Genomic DNA, 14,245 nt, shown 5'->3' on the forward strand with positions numbered 1-14,245 from the left:
GCTTTAAAGGGGAGAAGAAGCCCATAAACCTGCTGTAGAATGATGAGTTGTATAGCAAGTATCTCCTCTTTCTTACCTGGCCTCTGGAATCATGGAATATTTCCTCTACTTGGAGGCATCGCAGTAAAAGACGACCTTATCTTTCCCATGTGATTTTCTGTTGGATTTTGCATTTTCTTCAGAAGTGGGATATATCAATAATGCTAACAGAGGTAACTTTCCAGGCATGTTTCCTGCAAATATCACAATAGTCACAGAGGCTATTAATTGTGGTTAGGTGGTTAAAATTCCTATATTTTGCACAGAAAATGTACTTCTGATTTAAGTATCTTTAAGCCACCAGAAAGGTGGAATTTATCTTATAATGATAGATCTGTAATTGTGAGAGAAGTATGCTACTGAAATGGGTGAATTACAAAGAAGGACTAAAAAGAAGGCAGTTGTTTATCTTATAAGGAAGATCTGTAAAAGGGTAAATGTTAAAAATATATATGATAAGTGGATAAAAAAATGAGCTTGTAATCATCTGTTCTCCCTGTCATTATAATGAATGAATGTGTACGGAATTGAGAAAAAATTAAGAAGCGAACATCAGAGTTTATTAAAAAGAATGACCTCTTCATATACCACAGATTGGCATTCAAGTGTGGTACTCATGCCAGCAAAAATCATTGTAGCTGTTAAGATAGCCAAAAAATTGACAAAGGATGGAGTATCTTAAATGTAAAAAACAAAACAAAACAAAAATCTGATCTTCTTGTAAATTGATTTTCGTAGCAAAGAATGTCAGTGATATTTATCCTTTTGATTTTAGACTTAACCCAGTTTTGAACTGCTGATCTGGTGTTGAAGGAGAATTTGTCATATCTTTGCATTACTGGTTTCAGATATCTTCCCCTGAGGCATCTTGTACTGATCACAGCTGGATTAGATTAATCTTCAGAAGGGCAATTCCTATAATTTGTAATTAACCAAATGAGACCTCTGCCTAGAGGTCAGGTGAAAATAACCTTTGCTTTATAGTAATGCTTTTTAGTCTTAGCTGGAATAAGTAGAATTGCACATCATTGAATTAATCACACTTCTATTGAGTATTTGTATACTAAATAACTTATGTAGTAAATTGTTGTAAAAGAAAATGAGCTTGAAAGATATACTAGTCATACATAAATTGAAAGGAAAACAAAGCTTTTCTACTCTATTGAGAGACTACTCACAGCATGTAGATTATGGGCATGACGATGAAGTATACAACATTATATTACACTTCTAAACCTGTACACTACCAATCTATTTTTGCATCAGAGATTATGCAAGCCTTAAGGGAGCAGATGGTATTAACTGCCTTTCTTTAAGGGATATGGTCTAGTGATTTTTGCAGGTGGGGATGAAGGGAATGGGGATGGAAGCTAGTAAGCTCCGTTACATACAAAAAGGCGAACAAAAACACTTTTTTAAAAAACTTTTTTTTTTGGTGGTGTTGTCTTCAAGGGAAAGATTTCTTTCTTTTCAATCAATAAGGATCAGATGTTATTTAGCTCTTTTCACTTAGTGCCACCAGCAATGTAGTAGATGCTACAAGAATTTGAAAGAAAACACCTTTAGGTTCAGAATGTGCAAGAATGGATCCCAGCTTCACGTCTCAGCCCTGCTTCACAAATGAAGCTCTCAGCTCCCAAGAGTTACTCACAAGCCCCAGAGACAGCATGTGGTATATAACACTAAGAAACCATCTATCTGCTTTGGCTGCTAGTAGTGCACTTCAGCTCATGGTTTGGGTTTCCCTTTGTGAATGCACAACATTCCCTCTGTGAATGCCTGGGTTTTGTTCTTTGAGGTCTTGATTTGCTTGGTCTCTTAATTTCTTGTGGAGCCATGAGGAAGATGCTTCTAGAGGGAGATGCTGGATCCCTGGGTCAGGCTTGGTTTGAGTTTCCTCGCACCAGCATCCAGGGGCTGTGGTTTGTACTGGAACTGGGGAGAGGAAGGCTGCCCTTGTTCGTGGTGACCCTGCTGCCAGCAGGATCCCAGCAGGAAGCATTCAGTCAGCACCACTGGGCATGAAAGTATGGAAGGGATTTGGTATTTTCTCATTGTTTGTGTGAAGATACTTTATTCCAAAGCAATAGTAGGATTCTTTCTGTTATGAATTGTTGGATAAATGATATCAGCGCCTCCAGAGCCAAACTTATCCTCCCATCTGAATTTACAGCAGTGGTCTACTAATGCCATGAATCCCTTAATGTGCAATTGTGGCTGCGCAAGCAAGAAAATATTATCAAAGTGAAAGCAGTCCATATGTTCTTCAAGAGATATGAACGGTTTTAAGGAAATTAGACACATAGGAGAACACAATCCAGATCAAGAAAAGGTGTAGAGAACATAATTGTAATGCTTCTCTAACGTTTTCATCAGATTTTCAAGTAAAATGAATGAGAGTGAAGGTGTGTGTATATATATATGTATCTGTATTTATACCTATCTATACCTGTATGTATGTATATATTTATACATACATGTATATATTTATATTTATTTGTATATACATGTATTTATATATATATATATACAAACACACAGGTATAGATAGGTATAAATACAGAGTCCATGTGAGAAGAATATTTTTTGCTGGAGTGGGGACTCTCTGGGATACTTTGTGTCTACAGTAGGTATGCTTGAGATACTCTTTTGTAAGACTGTGAGGAAATTTCTGAGAAGCAGCATGGAATATCCTTCTCCAGAGGCTCAGTAAGTAGGCTGGTTCCATTCCTGTTCTTGAGTTGATCCGATCCAGTTCTGTTACATTTAAAGTTGGTCAGTTTTCAAATTTTTGTATCAATGTTTCTGGAAGCTGTTAGATTCTCACATCACAAAGCTCTAATGGATGGACGAGTTCCATAACTACTGTATTTACCTTCCACTTGCAGTGCCTTTACCATTTTCCTCAGACGAAGTAAGAATTTCTCTAAAGATTACTTTTTGCATCAGATGTTATAGTTAGATTTTTTATGCCAATACAGAATGCTAATCAGAGTGAAATTTTCTGGGCTTCTAATGGCTGTTAAATTCTACAGAATATCATTAAATTGTTTTACCAAGTATGTAAAACAGCTTAATTAAGCTAATATATTCATAACTGATGTGTATTTGTAGATATTTATGCCACAAGAAAACTTTAAAAGCTTCACTTTCATGATGTGTTTCTAATGTCAGCATGCACTTTACCTGTGTGGGCATGAAAGTGTAGTGCTAGTAGGTTGCAGTTCACATTCTTTTCTATAAATATTTTATATTTTGGGTTGATAGTGACTTTTTTTTTTTTTTTTTTTGACTAACTTTGGCCTGCTAATATGGCAAAACCAAGATTCTCATTAGCTATTTTGGTTAAATATGTTCTACTGAAATTGCACCTGATGAAGTTTCACACTTTCTTTTAAAAATAGTTATTTCTTCCAAATTTCATAGCAGGGTTCTTTTAAACAACAATAAAACTCTGGATTGATGTGCACTTAGGCTCATACTTAGGACTGTTCAGTTCATTCCCGATGAATAAACCACTGAATTTATGATTACTGGATTAGAAATTGGAAAGCAAGTTAAAATGTACTCCTGACTAAGAGTGTTTGGTATAATTGGGTGTTGATAAGAGCTGACATTTTTTTAATGACAGCCTTTTGTGTACTATTTTTATATATTGCGAATGAATGCTTTGTTTTGCTAGAAGCATCCAGTCAGTGTTACTTTTTGGCCACTGTGTTGCTGCTGGCCCATGTACTGGTTAACCCAGGGGTGAAGGAAAGCATGCCTTCCCTCTCCTTGTGCTCGTTGTTCCTGTCTAGCCATCACTGGATGAAGACATAGCTCAGGTTTCCAGGAGAAGAAACCCATCACCTTCCCTAACTGATGAGCTACAGCTATAAAAGTTAAGTAGGGCCTAGTTTTACTTTCTGTAGATCTATGAAAGCGTCCCGTTTCCAAAGCACTTCAACAGCTGGATATGAGACCAGAGAGGGCTGACATAAAGAGGTGTACCAGTCCTGGCTCAACTGAGAAAGAAATTGTGATACTTCAGTAAATAACCAAATTGATTATATGTCTTTATCAATGGAAGACACTTAGGTATGTTTTTTACTTAGTGTATGAACTTTCATTATACAGCATCATTCTGGTGAACATATAGGGGAAGAGGAGAAAATATAAACTACTTTTGGACAAAATAAAAATACCATTGTAGAAACTCAGACTACAGATGCAGTTTCACTGTGAATTAAATTATTGTCAGCTATACTGCAAGTCACTTCATTCTGTCCTGATTTTTCATTTGTAGCCCATTGTAATGAAGCCGAAATCAGTATGCTTTTCAAAAACCTAGAAAGCCTTAGAGACAGAGCATATTTCCACATGCAGTTCTTTACAGTCCTGTTCTTTCACGTAGGAAGCAAATACATAAGCAGAAATCAACCAGCAAGTCTATACTTTCTGACAACCCTGGGGGACTCCATGTGCCTTCAAAATATGACTGTCCACTGTGTTGTTATTAAGTGCTAAATGTCTTGTTTTGATTTTGATCCTGAAAGTTTTGCCTTTAAAACCAGTGACCTCTTGATTCTGGTGTTAATGTATGCTTTCTTATTGAGTACAATGAATAAAGGTAGAAAACAATTACAATAATTGAGATATGTTTCAATTTCTATAGCAGATATTCAAACTACCAATCTCACACAGTATGAAAATGCAAAAATGGTGACAAGATTTCTGTTTCATCACTGATAGATTTGCATTCTTTCAAGTGATCCTTGGCTCTGTGAACTCTTTTCCCAAATGTGTACTCATTTTCTATGAAATAGGAAACCATAGGAAGTTAGAACTAAAGATTCCTATCTCTCTGGAAGGCTCATGTCTTGCATGAGAAACAGAGATTCTCTCTGAATAGTCAAATGCTAAACCTCAAAGCTAAGGCTCTGGTTCTGCAAATACAAGGTTAGATATGTAACATAAAGCAAGTCATGTTACTGTCACTTGTCATAAACTTTATGTAAGCGATAAATTATTTGGGGTCAAAATAGTAGGCATAAGTAACTTAAAATCTACCCTTGTTTTGTGTTTTTCATCCATTTCAAGTGTATTCAGTGTGTTTTCGGTAAGTCTTGCTAGATCTTTGCACCAGAGATCTCTCTATGCAATTCATTACAAAGGCTTAGCACACATCATAATTAAGAAAAATTAAAAAGTTCTGTTATTCTGAAACTTAAATCAGATCCCCAAGATTTTAAATTATTTAGTTTTCTGTAATTGCCTTTCTAGGAACAAACTTCACCCTTGCAGAGCTAGGAATCTGTGAGCCCTCTCCCCATCGAAGTGGCTACTGCTCGGACATAGGAATACTCCACCAAGGCTATTCCTTGAGCACTGGCTCTGATGCTGACTCGGACACAGAGGGAGGAATGTCTCCAGAGCATGCGATCAGGCTGTGGGGAAGAGGGATCAAATCCAGGCGAAGTTCCGGTCTGTCAAGTCGCGAAAACTCAGCTCTCACACTTACCGACTCCGACAACGAAAATAAGTCAGATGAGGAAAACGGTAGGCCTTTTGTTCAATATATTCTTAATGCGCATACATAAGAATGTAATCATACTGAAAAATAGTTGAGTGTTCCTTCAAAGGTGGTTATTTCACTTTTTTTTCTTTTTTTTTCTTTTTTTTTTTTTTTTGGACATTGATATCAGGAAACTCTTTTTACATGTATATTACATAATCTGATATATATTGCTTTATCATACAATTTACTGTTCAGGCAATTATCTTTCACAGAAGTTTGTGCTCCAAGTACATTAAATTAAACTTAATGATGAGAAACAGGAAGAAATTTCTTTAAAAGTTTCTCATGTTATTTTTATAGAAAGCTTGAAGCTTTCTATTAATCTATAAGATGCTAGTAGCTGTAACAATGGTGCTATTTTGTAACAATCACATTTATTTTGTGTGTTTTTTTTATGAGGTTTTGATTTTTTTAAATTTATTTGTTATTTGCTTACTGATAAGTATGAAGGGCTTTTAGAAAGCAAACCTATGCATCATACTGAGGCAAAGTACTTATATTTAGCATAGGTTATTAAGTTCATAAGAAAGAAACTTTACACTATGCAAGAGTCATTGGTGACAAAAAACCTAGCCAGTAGTTGATGAAAAATTCCATGCAGACAGCTGACCTTTCAAATGCATACAGTCCTGATTAATGTTCTTCATATCAATCTACTAAAAGTTTTTACCAGGCAGATTTTCTCTGCCCGCATCTTTTTAAACTAAATTAGAGAGGAAAAAATGTTAAGAATGGATTTGCCACCATTTGTTCTGCATCCTGGGAAGGTCCTCCCTCCTAATGAAGGTGCAAGCTTAGCTTAAGAACTCAAGGGTTTGATGTTTGCCATTTTGAGAAGGTGAAGGGGCATCTCCCTAACCCTGTATCCCTGGAGCAACTATTCAGGCAGGTAATACTACCCAGTGTAACCAGCTTTCAGCTGCATATATTACTTAAGACAAAATTTAATTTGTTGCACACTATTGCTCTGCTTAGAGGAGGATATTTTCATGTTTATTTTAGGCTCCTCCCCATGTTCAGTGAGAGTTGTCTCAGTTTCAGCAAAGCAGGGCTGTGATGGGCACTGGAAGTGGAAGCAACTGCTTGTTAAAGCAAACAAGGGAAAACTGAGTTACATTTTCTGTATTGATTGAAAATAGTTCAGAGAAGTGCAATTGATTTTGTTTGCAAGAGCATTTTTTTTTCTGATTTAAATAGAATCTTCAAGTAATATCTTCTCTCTGTAGGCATAGCAGGATATATTTCTTCATCAAAACCAAAGAGGAAATGTATTTTTACTAGCATGAGTGGATACAAGGAAGCCAGTATTTTGAAAAAAAAAACCTGACTGGTTAATTAATTAGTGCCATTCACAGAAAATAGGACGATTTCCATTGACTTCAGTATAGTTTTGATAAGGCCCCTGTGCATTATGTCAAATAAAATAAAAAACTGACTAATTAAATTCTGGCATTACGGAACAATTAGAATTTATTTCTACAGCATGAATTCACGTATCTGTAGATGATTGGCAGTTTGTCTCTACTTCTCTGGAAGCACCATGCCACACATTTTGTCTGAGAAAATTTAATCTCAGGACCTACTTGCATAGTGTTGCAGATGTTGATGAAAGAATGAGTCTGTTTGCTTGCATTTCGTTTTCCTCCAAAGAGTAAATGAATTACTGAGTAATTTGAAATACAGTGCAGTGAATCCATTTTGAACAGGTAATCTTTCTAACAATGATGTTAATAAAAGAAAGGAGGACATGATAAAAGAGCATGCAAGAAACAAACTAGTGTGTGGAATTCATTTTTACTTGGCAAGGTTCTTATGATAAGCATTTATGTTTGATTGTTTAAAAAAATCATGCTAGTATGGAACAACTATCATATACACAGAGGTGTTAACTTCAGTAAACTTTTTAGTCTTGCTCTCCTGGTTAGCTCAAAAATCAATGTTTTTTCACATCACTGACTTTATGAAGTTTTGGGATGTATTATCATATAGATTGACAGTTGCCCCACTGGTTCAGCACCACGGTGTGGACACTTACAAAACCATCATTAATTCCTCACGCTTGTGCCCAGCAGCGGTTGCCTACATAATAAAAGCTGTGTCCTTCAGAGGCAGATCAATAACCTGCTAGGTATTCATCTTGAAGAGGAAGTAACAAGAATTTGTATTTCAAGAGAAATTCACTTTCTGATGTTGTTTCACATCTGCAGGATACTGGCATAAAACGGAACCTTTCTTGGTACGAGGTTTTATCCATTTATGCCTAGCAATATTAGAAGGAACTCATGATGCATGCACTTCATTGAATATATTTAAAGTACTGTTGAAGCTTTTTGCCCATGGTATGGTTGTACTATTCTGTTACAAAACAGTAGTTGAACTCCAAAAGGTGTTCTTTTTTTTTTTTTTTTAATATTGAGATAATATTGAAATTTATATCATTGCATTTTGGGTAAAAACAAAGCAAAAAAAACTTTCACTTTTCTTGCAGCATTATATAGATTTTGTCATTTTTTGTTCATCTCCAAGTAGCCTAGTTTAATCTCTAAAAATTGCTCTGACAATATGATGTTGTGCCAATACCAATCTATTCACAAAGCTTTTGATGATTTTCTGCATTTCTAGATTCAGTATGATTTCATTTGATCATAGATTAGAATTGTGTGAACCCCAAAATATCAGCTTGTTCAAAATGCTTATGGACAAATTGAAATAATGTACACTCATTAAAATTCACTCTTTTACATGGTACACTAACATCATTTGTAGCAAAACAGGTTATTGAAGATCCAGTTTGAGAAGGAACACTTCTATTTTTCACAAGTCTGATTAGGCTCAAAATTCTTAATGGATCTTGCAACTGTTACTGCAATCTCTATCTGCTGATCTCTTCTTTAGACATAGTGATGTGAATAGTTAAGAGCAAATCTGTGATCAAATTATTATACAGCATGATTTGTTGTGTTGTGAGATTTAAGTAACTTAATGTTTTTGCAATACATCCAAATGTAAACTGTCAGTTAGGTCTCCTCTGATGTTGTGTGCTAGCTTTGTGGAGAGAGTTATTTCTGAACACCCACAGATTCAGTGTGTAGGGGATATACTAGAGAGTTCCTCTAGTATAATGGACATAATCCCAAAGTAGGAGGCATAATCCCAAGTAGGAGAAAGGAGAATGGGAAAGTAGCATGTGAGCTGAGAGTACATTTCAGTAATAGGTGAGTGCTGAACTATTAGACCAAAAAAAATCGGCAAGGAGGACTTCATTTGATATGAGTTTAAATCAGATTAATTATACTGTTGTACAAGAGTAAACATCTGTAATAGTGGATACTTCCATCAGCATAGGTGACTTTATTTTTCTAGAAGGTTGTTACTTTGGCACTTTTTGTATTAGCACCATTGTTAGACATAATGGATGGTACTACTGATAGAATGGGACATAACATAAAATGTTTACTGTGAGATTTCAACTCTGATATAATATCAAACAGTTGAAATGTTTCTGCTTTGCATTTGTTTGTCAGGAAGAAAAAAAAAACAAAAACATATCTAGGAGGAGAAGGAGAGTGTTCAGGAGTGAAACCATTTCATTAAAATAGTCAGACCAAAAAAAAGATGATCAAAGAATGCTTTTATTTTAGCAGTAGTGACTGTGAGTTGAGCAGTAAGGCAAGAATGAACAGGAATAAAAGAAAGCCATCTCAACCTTCTACAAAACAAGGGAAATGTTTCAAGATTCTACTATGTGGTACATGTGGTAATCTGTGCATGTTTTGCATGTAGTATTAAACACTGTGATTTGGTAGCTCTTTGTAGATAAAGCAAATCTTTCTGAACATACAGCAACAATTCTGTATCAATAGCCCAGCTGTACCTGGTGATATGCGGAACAGGGGTACTTTGGTTGAACCTGGAGAGTCCTGCTGTTGAATCGAGTAATGCCATACTCTTTCCCTTTTCTTACTTCATCTCTTCCTGGAGACCTTCCCTTTGGAAGACAGCTGGTCTCCAGCACCCAGTTTGAGGATTCAAGTCGCATAGGAATGCGTTGTGCGATGCTTCACAGAGAAACGATGTTCAGGTTCAATATCCATCAACAAGTGCTACACTAGACATACTAGTGATGATTAATGCTGCTTCATTTTTTTCCTTTATCACATTGGTGGTTTTTACTGTAGTGACTGAAAGTTTGAATACCACACAATACCATGTGTGCATATCATTTATTGAAAAAACAAACAAACAAAAAAACACAAGTACCATGTATAAGGTAGAATGAAGTAGGAAAAAAAGTAATATGAGAAACTGTACTTGTGTTGTACTTCTGATCAATTTTTAAGGGGGAAAAATGGAAACTATTTTCCTTTTTTTGTTGTTCTATGAAGTTTTCAGTGGTGATTTCATATAGTAATTTCTCAAGCGCATATATGAAGTAAATCTTAAAAAATCAAAACATAACCATTATTCAAACTGACTTCATATTTTATTGTTGTTTTAGTTTTATGAGCAGTATATTCTGGGCTTTTTCCAGGATTTTATTGGCTTAGGATGGAAATGAAAAGATACTGCCACATCAGAGTAGTGTACAGAAGCATCAGACCATCAGATGACAGCTGAGGAGTTTATTTTCTTATTTTCACTGTTTAAATTTTGACATGTTGTTCTCAAAGTTTTTTTATTTTAATTTTTATTCAGTGTTCTATTTCACACTTCATAATTTGCAGAAAAGGTTATGGTGAAACTGTGATTCCACTCTTCAGAAGATTTTGATTTTGTCTTACGCACAATAATGTCTGTAAGTAATTAGCCCACTTTGAAAGTAGAAGGTTTTAATCTTCCTGACAACAGAATTCTGTTTGGGTTTAAAAAAAGTTGGACCTGAACTTGCTTCCTAAATGTTTCTATTAACAAATATTCATTGTGGCCTATGGGAAGTACTTTTCTTGTTAAAATGAATTGCTTGAAGAGGATTGAGTAGGAGCAGATCTGTGAAGTCTCGAGATGAGCTAGGAACAAAAAATAATATCCTTGTCATTTTGAGGTAGTATATCTGTGTGTGCAAGAAGCAGGGAAGCTGCTTACTGTATGCAAACATACTTGCTGTAGATTTCACAGTTGTGCTAAACAACTGAGATTTTTGCTCTAGCTGGAAACGTTGTGCCCATTTGCCTCACAGATCCACCCAGGCAGCTTGGAAATAGCAGGAGGGACAGAGAAGAAAGAGGGAGAGCCACCAAGATTGTGTGACCTTTTATAGCTTAAAGGTATCCAGATGGTCCAAAGGTATTGGATGACATTTAAATGAAATGGAATCATGTACATCATACACCAACTAGGCTTCTGAAGGAAGAGTGCTTGGACGGTTAGCTTGTGCATGGATATTCTTCATCTCTTCTTTAGTGAGGGCATGTCAAGTGCTTTATAAGTGACATTTTAAAAGTCATTAAGCCATGGTATCAACACTCAGTTGCTTAAGTGGATCCAGTTTTGATGTGATCTCAAAACCTTAGGCCACTTTGAACAGGAAGCTGTTCCTGCTAGCCAGTTCCTCTATTAGGAAACTACCTTTACAGACATATCAACCATTTTATCCAGGTAAGTGGCTTATGCTTTCAGTGCAGGAGAAGGCTAAATGACAGGGTTAAGAACAAAAGTGTGCATGTAGTACTGGTAAACTCTGAAGCCTTGTGCAAGACAGGAACATGAAATGACAGCATATACAATCTTAAACACTTGTTACAATTTTAATATTACCCAGCAACACTCTAGTGTAGACCACTGGGATGTTCAGATGAAAGTACTGCTAATAATACAGGTATATCAAAAGAGATAAATAAATGCTACCCAGAACTTGGTGTTTGGTGATACTCTGGAGAGTTAAGATGCAGATGTGGCAACAGTGGCATCTGTGCTTAGGTGGCCTATATAATAAGGGGGAGTAAATAGAGTGTTTAGCTTGTAGCTGAGATTCAGTAATTTTGCAGAGATCATATTTTCCATTCAGTTGAGTGTTCACTAAAGAGAGATGTACACTGTCATCTCAGGTTTTATTCCACAGGAAGTACGTATGTTTCTAGCCCTCCAGATTATAGGAGAAATGGATGAAGTATAAAAAATAAATTTTTTATACATGGTGTGATGAGATCTTGCTGTCCATACTCGTCTTGCCATTCAAAACAGGGCTTCAGTGTCCGTAAAATTTGTAAACTTTCATTTCTCTTGGGTGTCAGGGATTTTAGTACCTCTGGCATATTAAATGCCCCATTCTAGCTGCTGGGCCTGAACATTTTGTGTTCTATCTATATACTACAGCACAACCTTGCTGATGCTGTTTCCCATTTTGCAGTTTTGATCTTTGGAGTGACTTATTTGGAGTGCCTGACTGCCCCCTCTGTAATTGCATGAACCAAGGCATCTAGGAGTTGAGACAAGGGAAATGAAATCAAGTATTTAGCCAAGAAATTGAGGAAAATGGAAATACATGCTGGTGAATTAAGGCTACCTGGAAAATACTCCAGCAGCTGGGTTCATAAACTATGGAGGCTAACTGTAATCTAGTTCTCCTGAACATGAGGGAAGAGCTTTTACGTGCAACTTTATCTACATTGTCATGTGAAGGTTACAACACTGAGAGCTTTTTCAAAAAAAGCTATCTCAACATAACCATTGATTTTTCAATTAATATTTTAATTATGAGCCTTTCCATGTACTAGAGAGAAATGATGAAACTATATTTTTAAGAATTTCATTATAGCACATCATTCAGTTTGTCAATTATTAGTTTTAGTAAAGCTAACTTAGATAATATAGGTCACTTAAGCAAGCAAGCAGCAGTACCTTTGTTCAAAGTATGACTGAATTAGAATAATGCCTTTTTATACTTTTCCATAACAGAAATGTGTATCTGATAACGTTAATCCAGTTTGGTAATGAATTCATTGTGAGTGGCTGATGAGCGATAAAACCATTGCAGGAAGGTTTGGCTGTACACGTTGTTAAACAAAATTTATCAGAGTGAAACATAAAAATGTGTATTTTACATTTTCCTTGTAAGATGAAGCACATATCACAAGAAACTATGCATTGAATTTATTTTAAGTCTACTCTTTCAAAAAGCTGTGAAATTTTACCAAAAGCTTGCTCCAAATTTATCAAGCCAGATATCGGCACCTTTGTTCATGTAGCATATCCCACTATTAATAGTCTTCCTAATTACAAAGACTTGCATATTTCACTGATAAGCACATAATTAGGTCAAGGTACATAATACTTTTTCTAGACAACTCTTCATTTATGCAGCTTTGCCTGAGTCTGACCAATGGACTTTGTGTGCATGTACAGTGCATATTTATTTACCATACATGTATAACTACACACGTTTAAGTGTTAATGCTGTTACTAAATATTCCATTTGATATATTTTGTGTTTGCACTGTGGGCATTGTTCATTTCAAGCACTCTGACAAGACCATATATTTGATATGATTGTTACTCTTATGTTTAAATGTAACAGCCTATTCAGAAACAAATGATATTCAGTTAGAAAATGGATAGGAAATTATATCCTAACTATTTTAATGCAGAATTTTTAATATATGCATATATTAGAATAAACAGAGCTTGTTGAAAATGTAATTCCATAATCACTGAGTTTTAAGAGAGATTTCATGTTATTACTTTACTCTTTTTTATTAAAAAAAAAAAAAGTAATTCCTCAGTAGTAAATAACATAGACGTGCCTTAAGTTACATTCCTTAAATCAGAGGAGAGGAAATCTAATTCAAGAATTTTACCTATCTTTACCCATGATTTGTTTTTACAGAATTGGACTTCTTCTGCCAAATATGTTACAAACAATCTGGAAATCAGCCATTCTCTTTGCTTGTAATTTCACTATATCTCACATGGATTAATGACAACTTCCTTAAAACAATTTAAGCTTTTACACATTATTCAACAGTCCGCTTCCTTGACATTGAAAAGGGGAATACTTTTGTATATCTTCAGTCTTTCTGTAGCATTGGAAATTGCTGACACTCTGATGTTCTTTCATTAAGGAACTGTAGGGATGACTGGCAGTGTTATGGAAAGGCTGAAGTTCTGCCTCTCAACTCATGTTAAAGATTTGTTATGAGCAGTTTGTCCACTTCCAAAACAGTTGCTTAAGTCTTGGTTCAAAGACCTTTCATCTATATTCTTCAACATCTCAAAAACTGTTGGTAGCACTGCAGATAATATGCTGAAATCCTAACCATACATGTATGTGAACATGAAATACTGTCTATGATAAAAATAGAGGACTATTTATGATTAATGTTTTGTCAGCTTAGTCTTTGACGGTTAAAGAACATCTTATTAGAATAGAACCCATAAAATGAAAATATGATGATAATGGAGAAATGGAAGTAATTAGAGGAGTTTACCTTTTCAGTAAAATTGTCTGCTATTGAAAGCTAGTTATAACTGTTCTTTAAAATACCTACATTTTGTGATTTGCAATGGGAGTGCCTTTCAGTAGATTTACAGGAAGCTGTAGCTTTCAATGTTCTTCCAGGATGAATAATTTATCTCGTTACAATGTGTTACTCTTTGTCACCAGAGGGTGCCATTGCTGTGATCTTCTGCATTCTTGTGTTAAAAAAGATT

General features: G+C 35.4%; 1 protein-coding gene across 3 annotated transcripts in view; it reads left to right on the forward strand.

Annotated features, from left to right (window-relative positions):
- TENM2 (teneurin transmembrane protein 2) overlaps positions 1-14,245 on the forward strand; it is an 895,032-nt gene that overhangs the window by 414,266 nt on the left and 466,521 nt on the right. For all 3 annotated transcript variants that reach the window (XM_032196709.1, XM_032196710.1, XM_032196711.1), the window contains one exon: positions 5,305-5,580. In XM_032196709.1, coding sequence (XP_032052600.1) covers positions 5,305-5,580 — 276 coding nt within the window. The remainder of the gene's footprint in view (positions 1-5,304; positions 5,581-14,245) is intronic.

This window comes from Aythya fuligula, chromosome 14, assembly GCF_009819795.1.
Source record: "Aythya fuligula isolate bAytFul2 chromosome 14, bAytFul2.pri, whole genome shotgun sequence".
Taxonomy (NCBI): Eukaryota; Metazoa; Chordata; class Aves; order Anseriformes; family Anatidae; genus Aythya; species Aythya fuligula.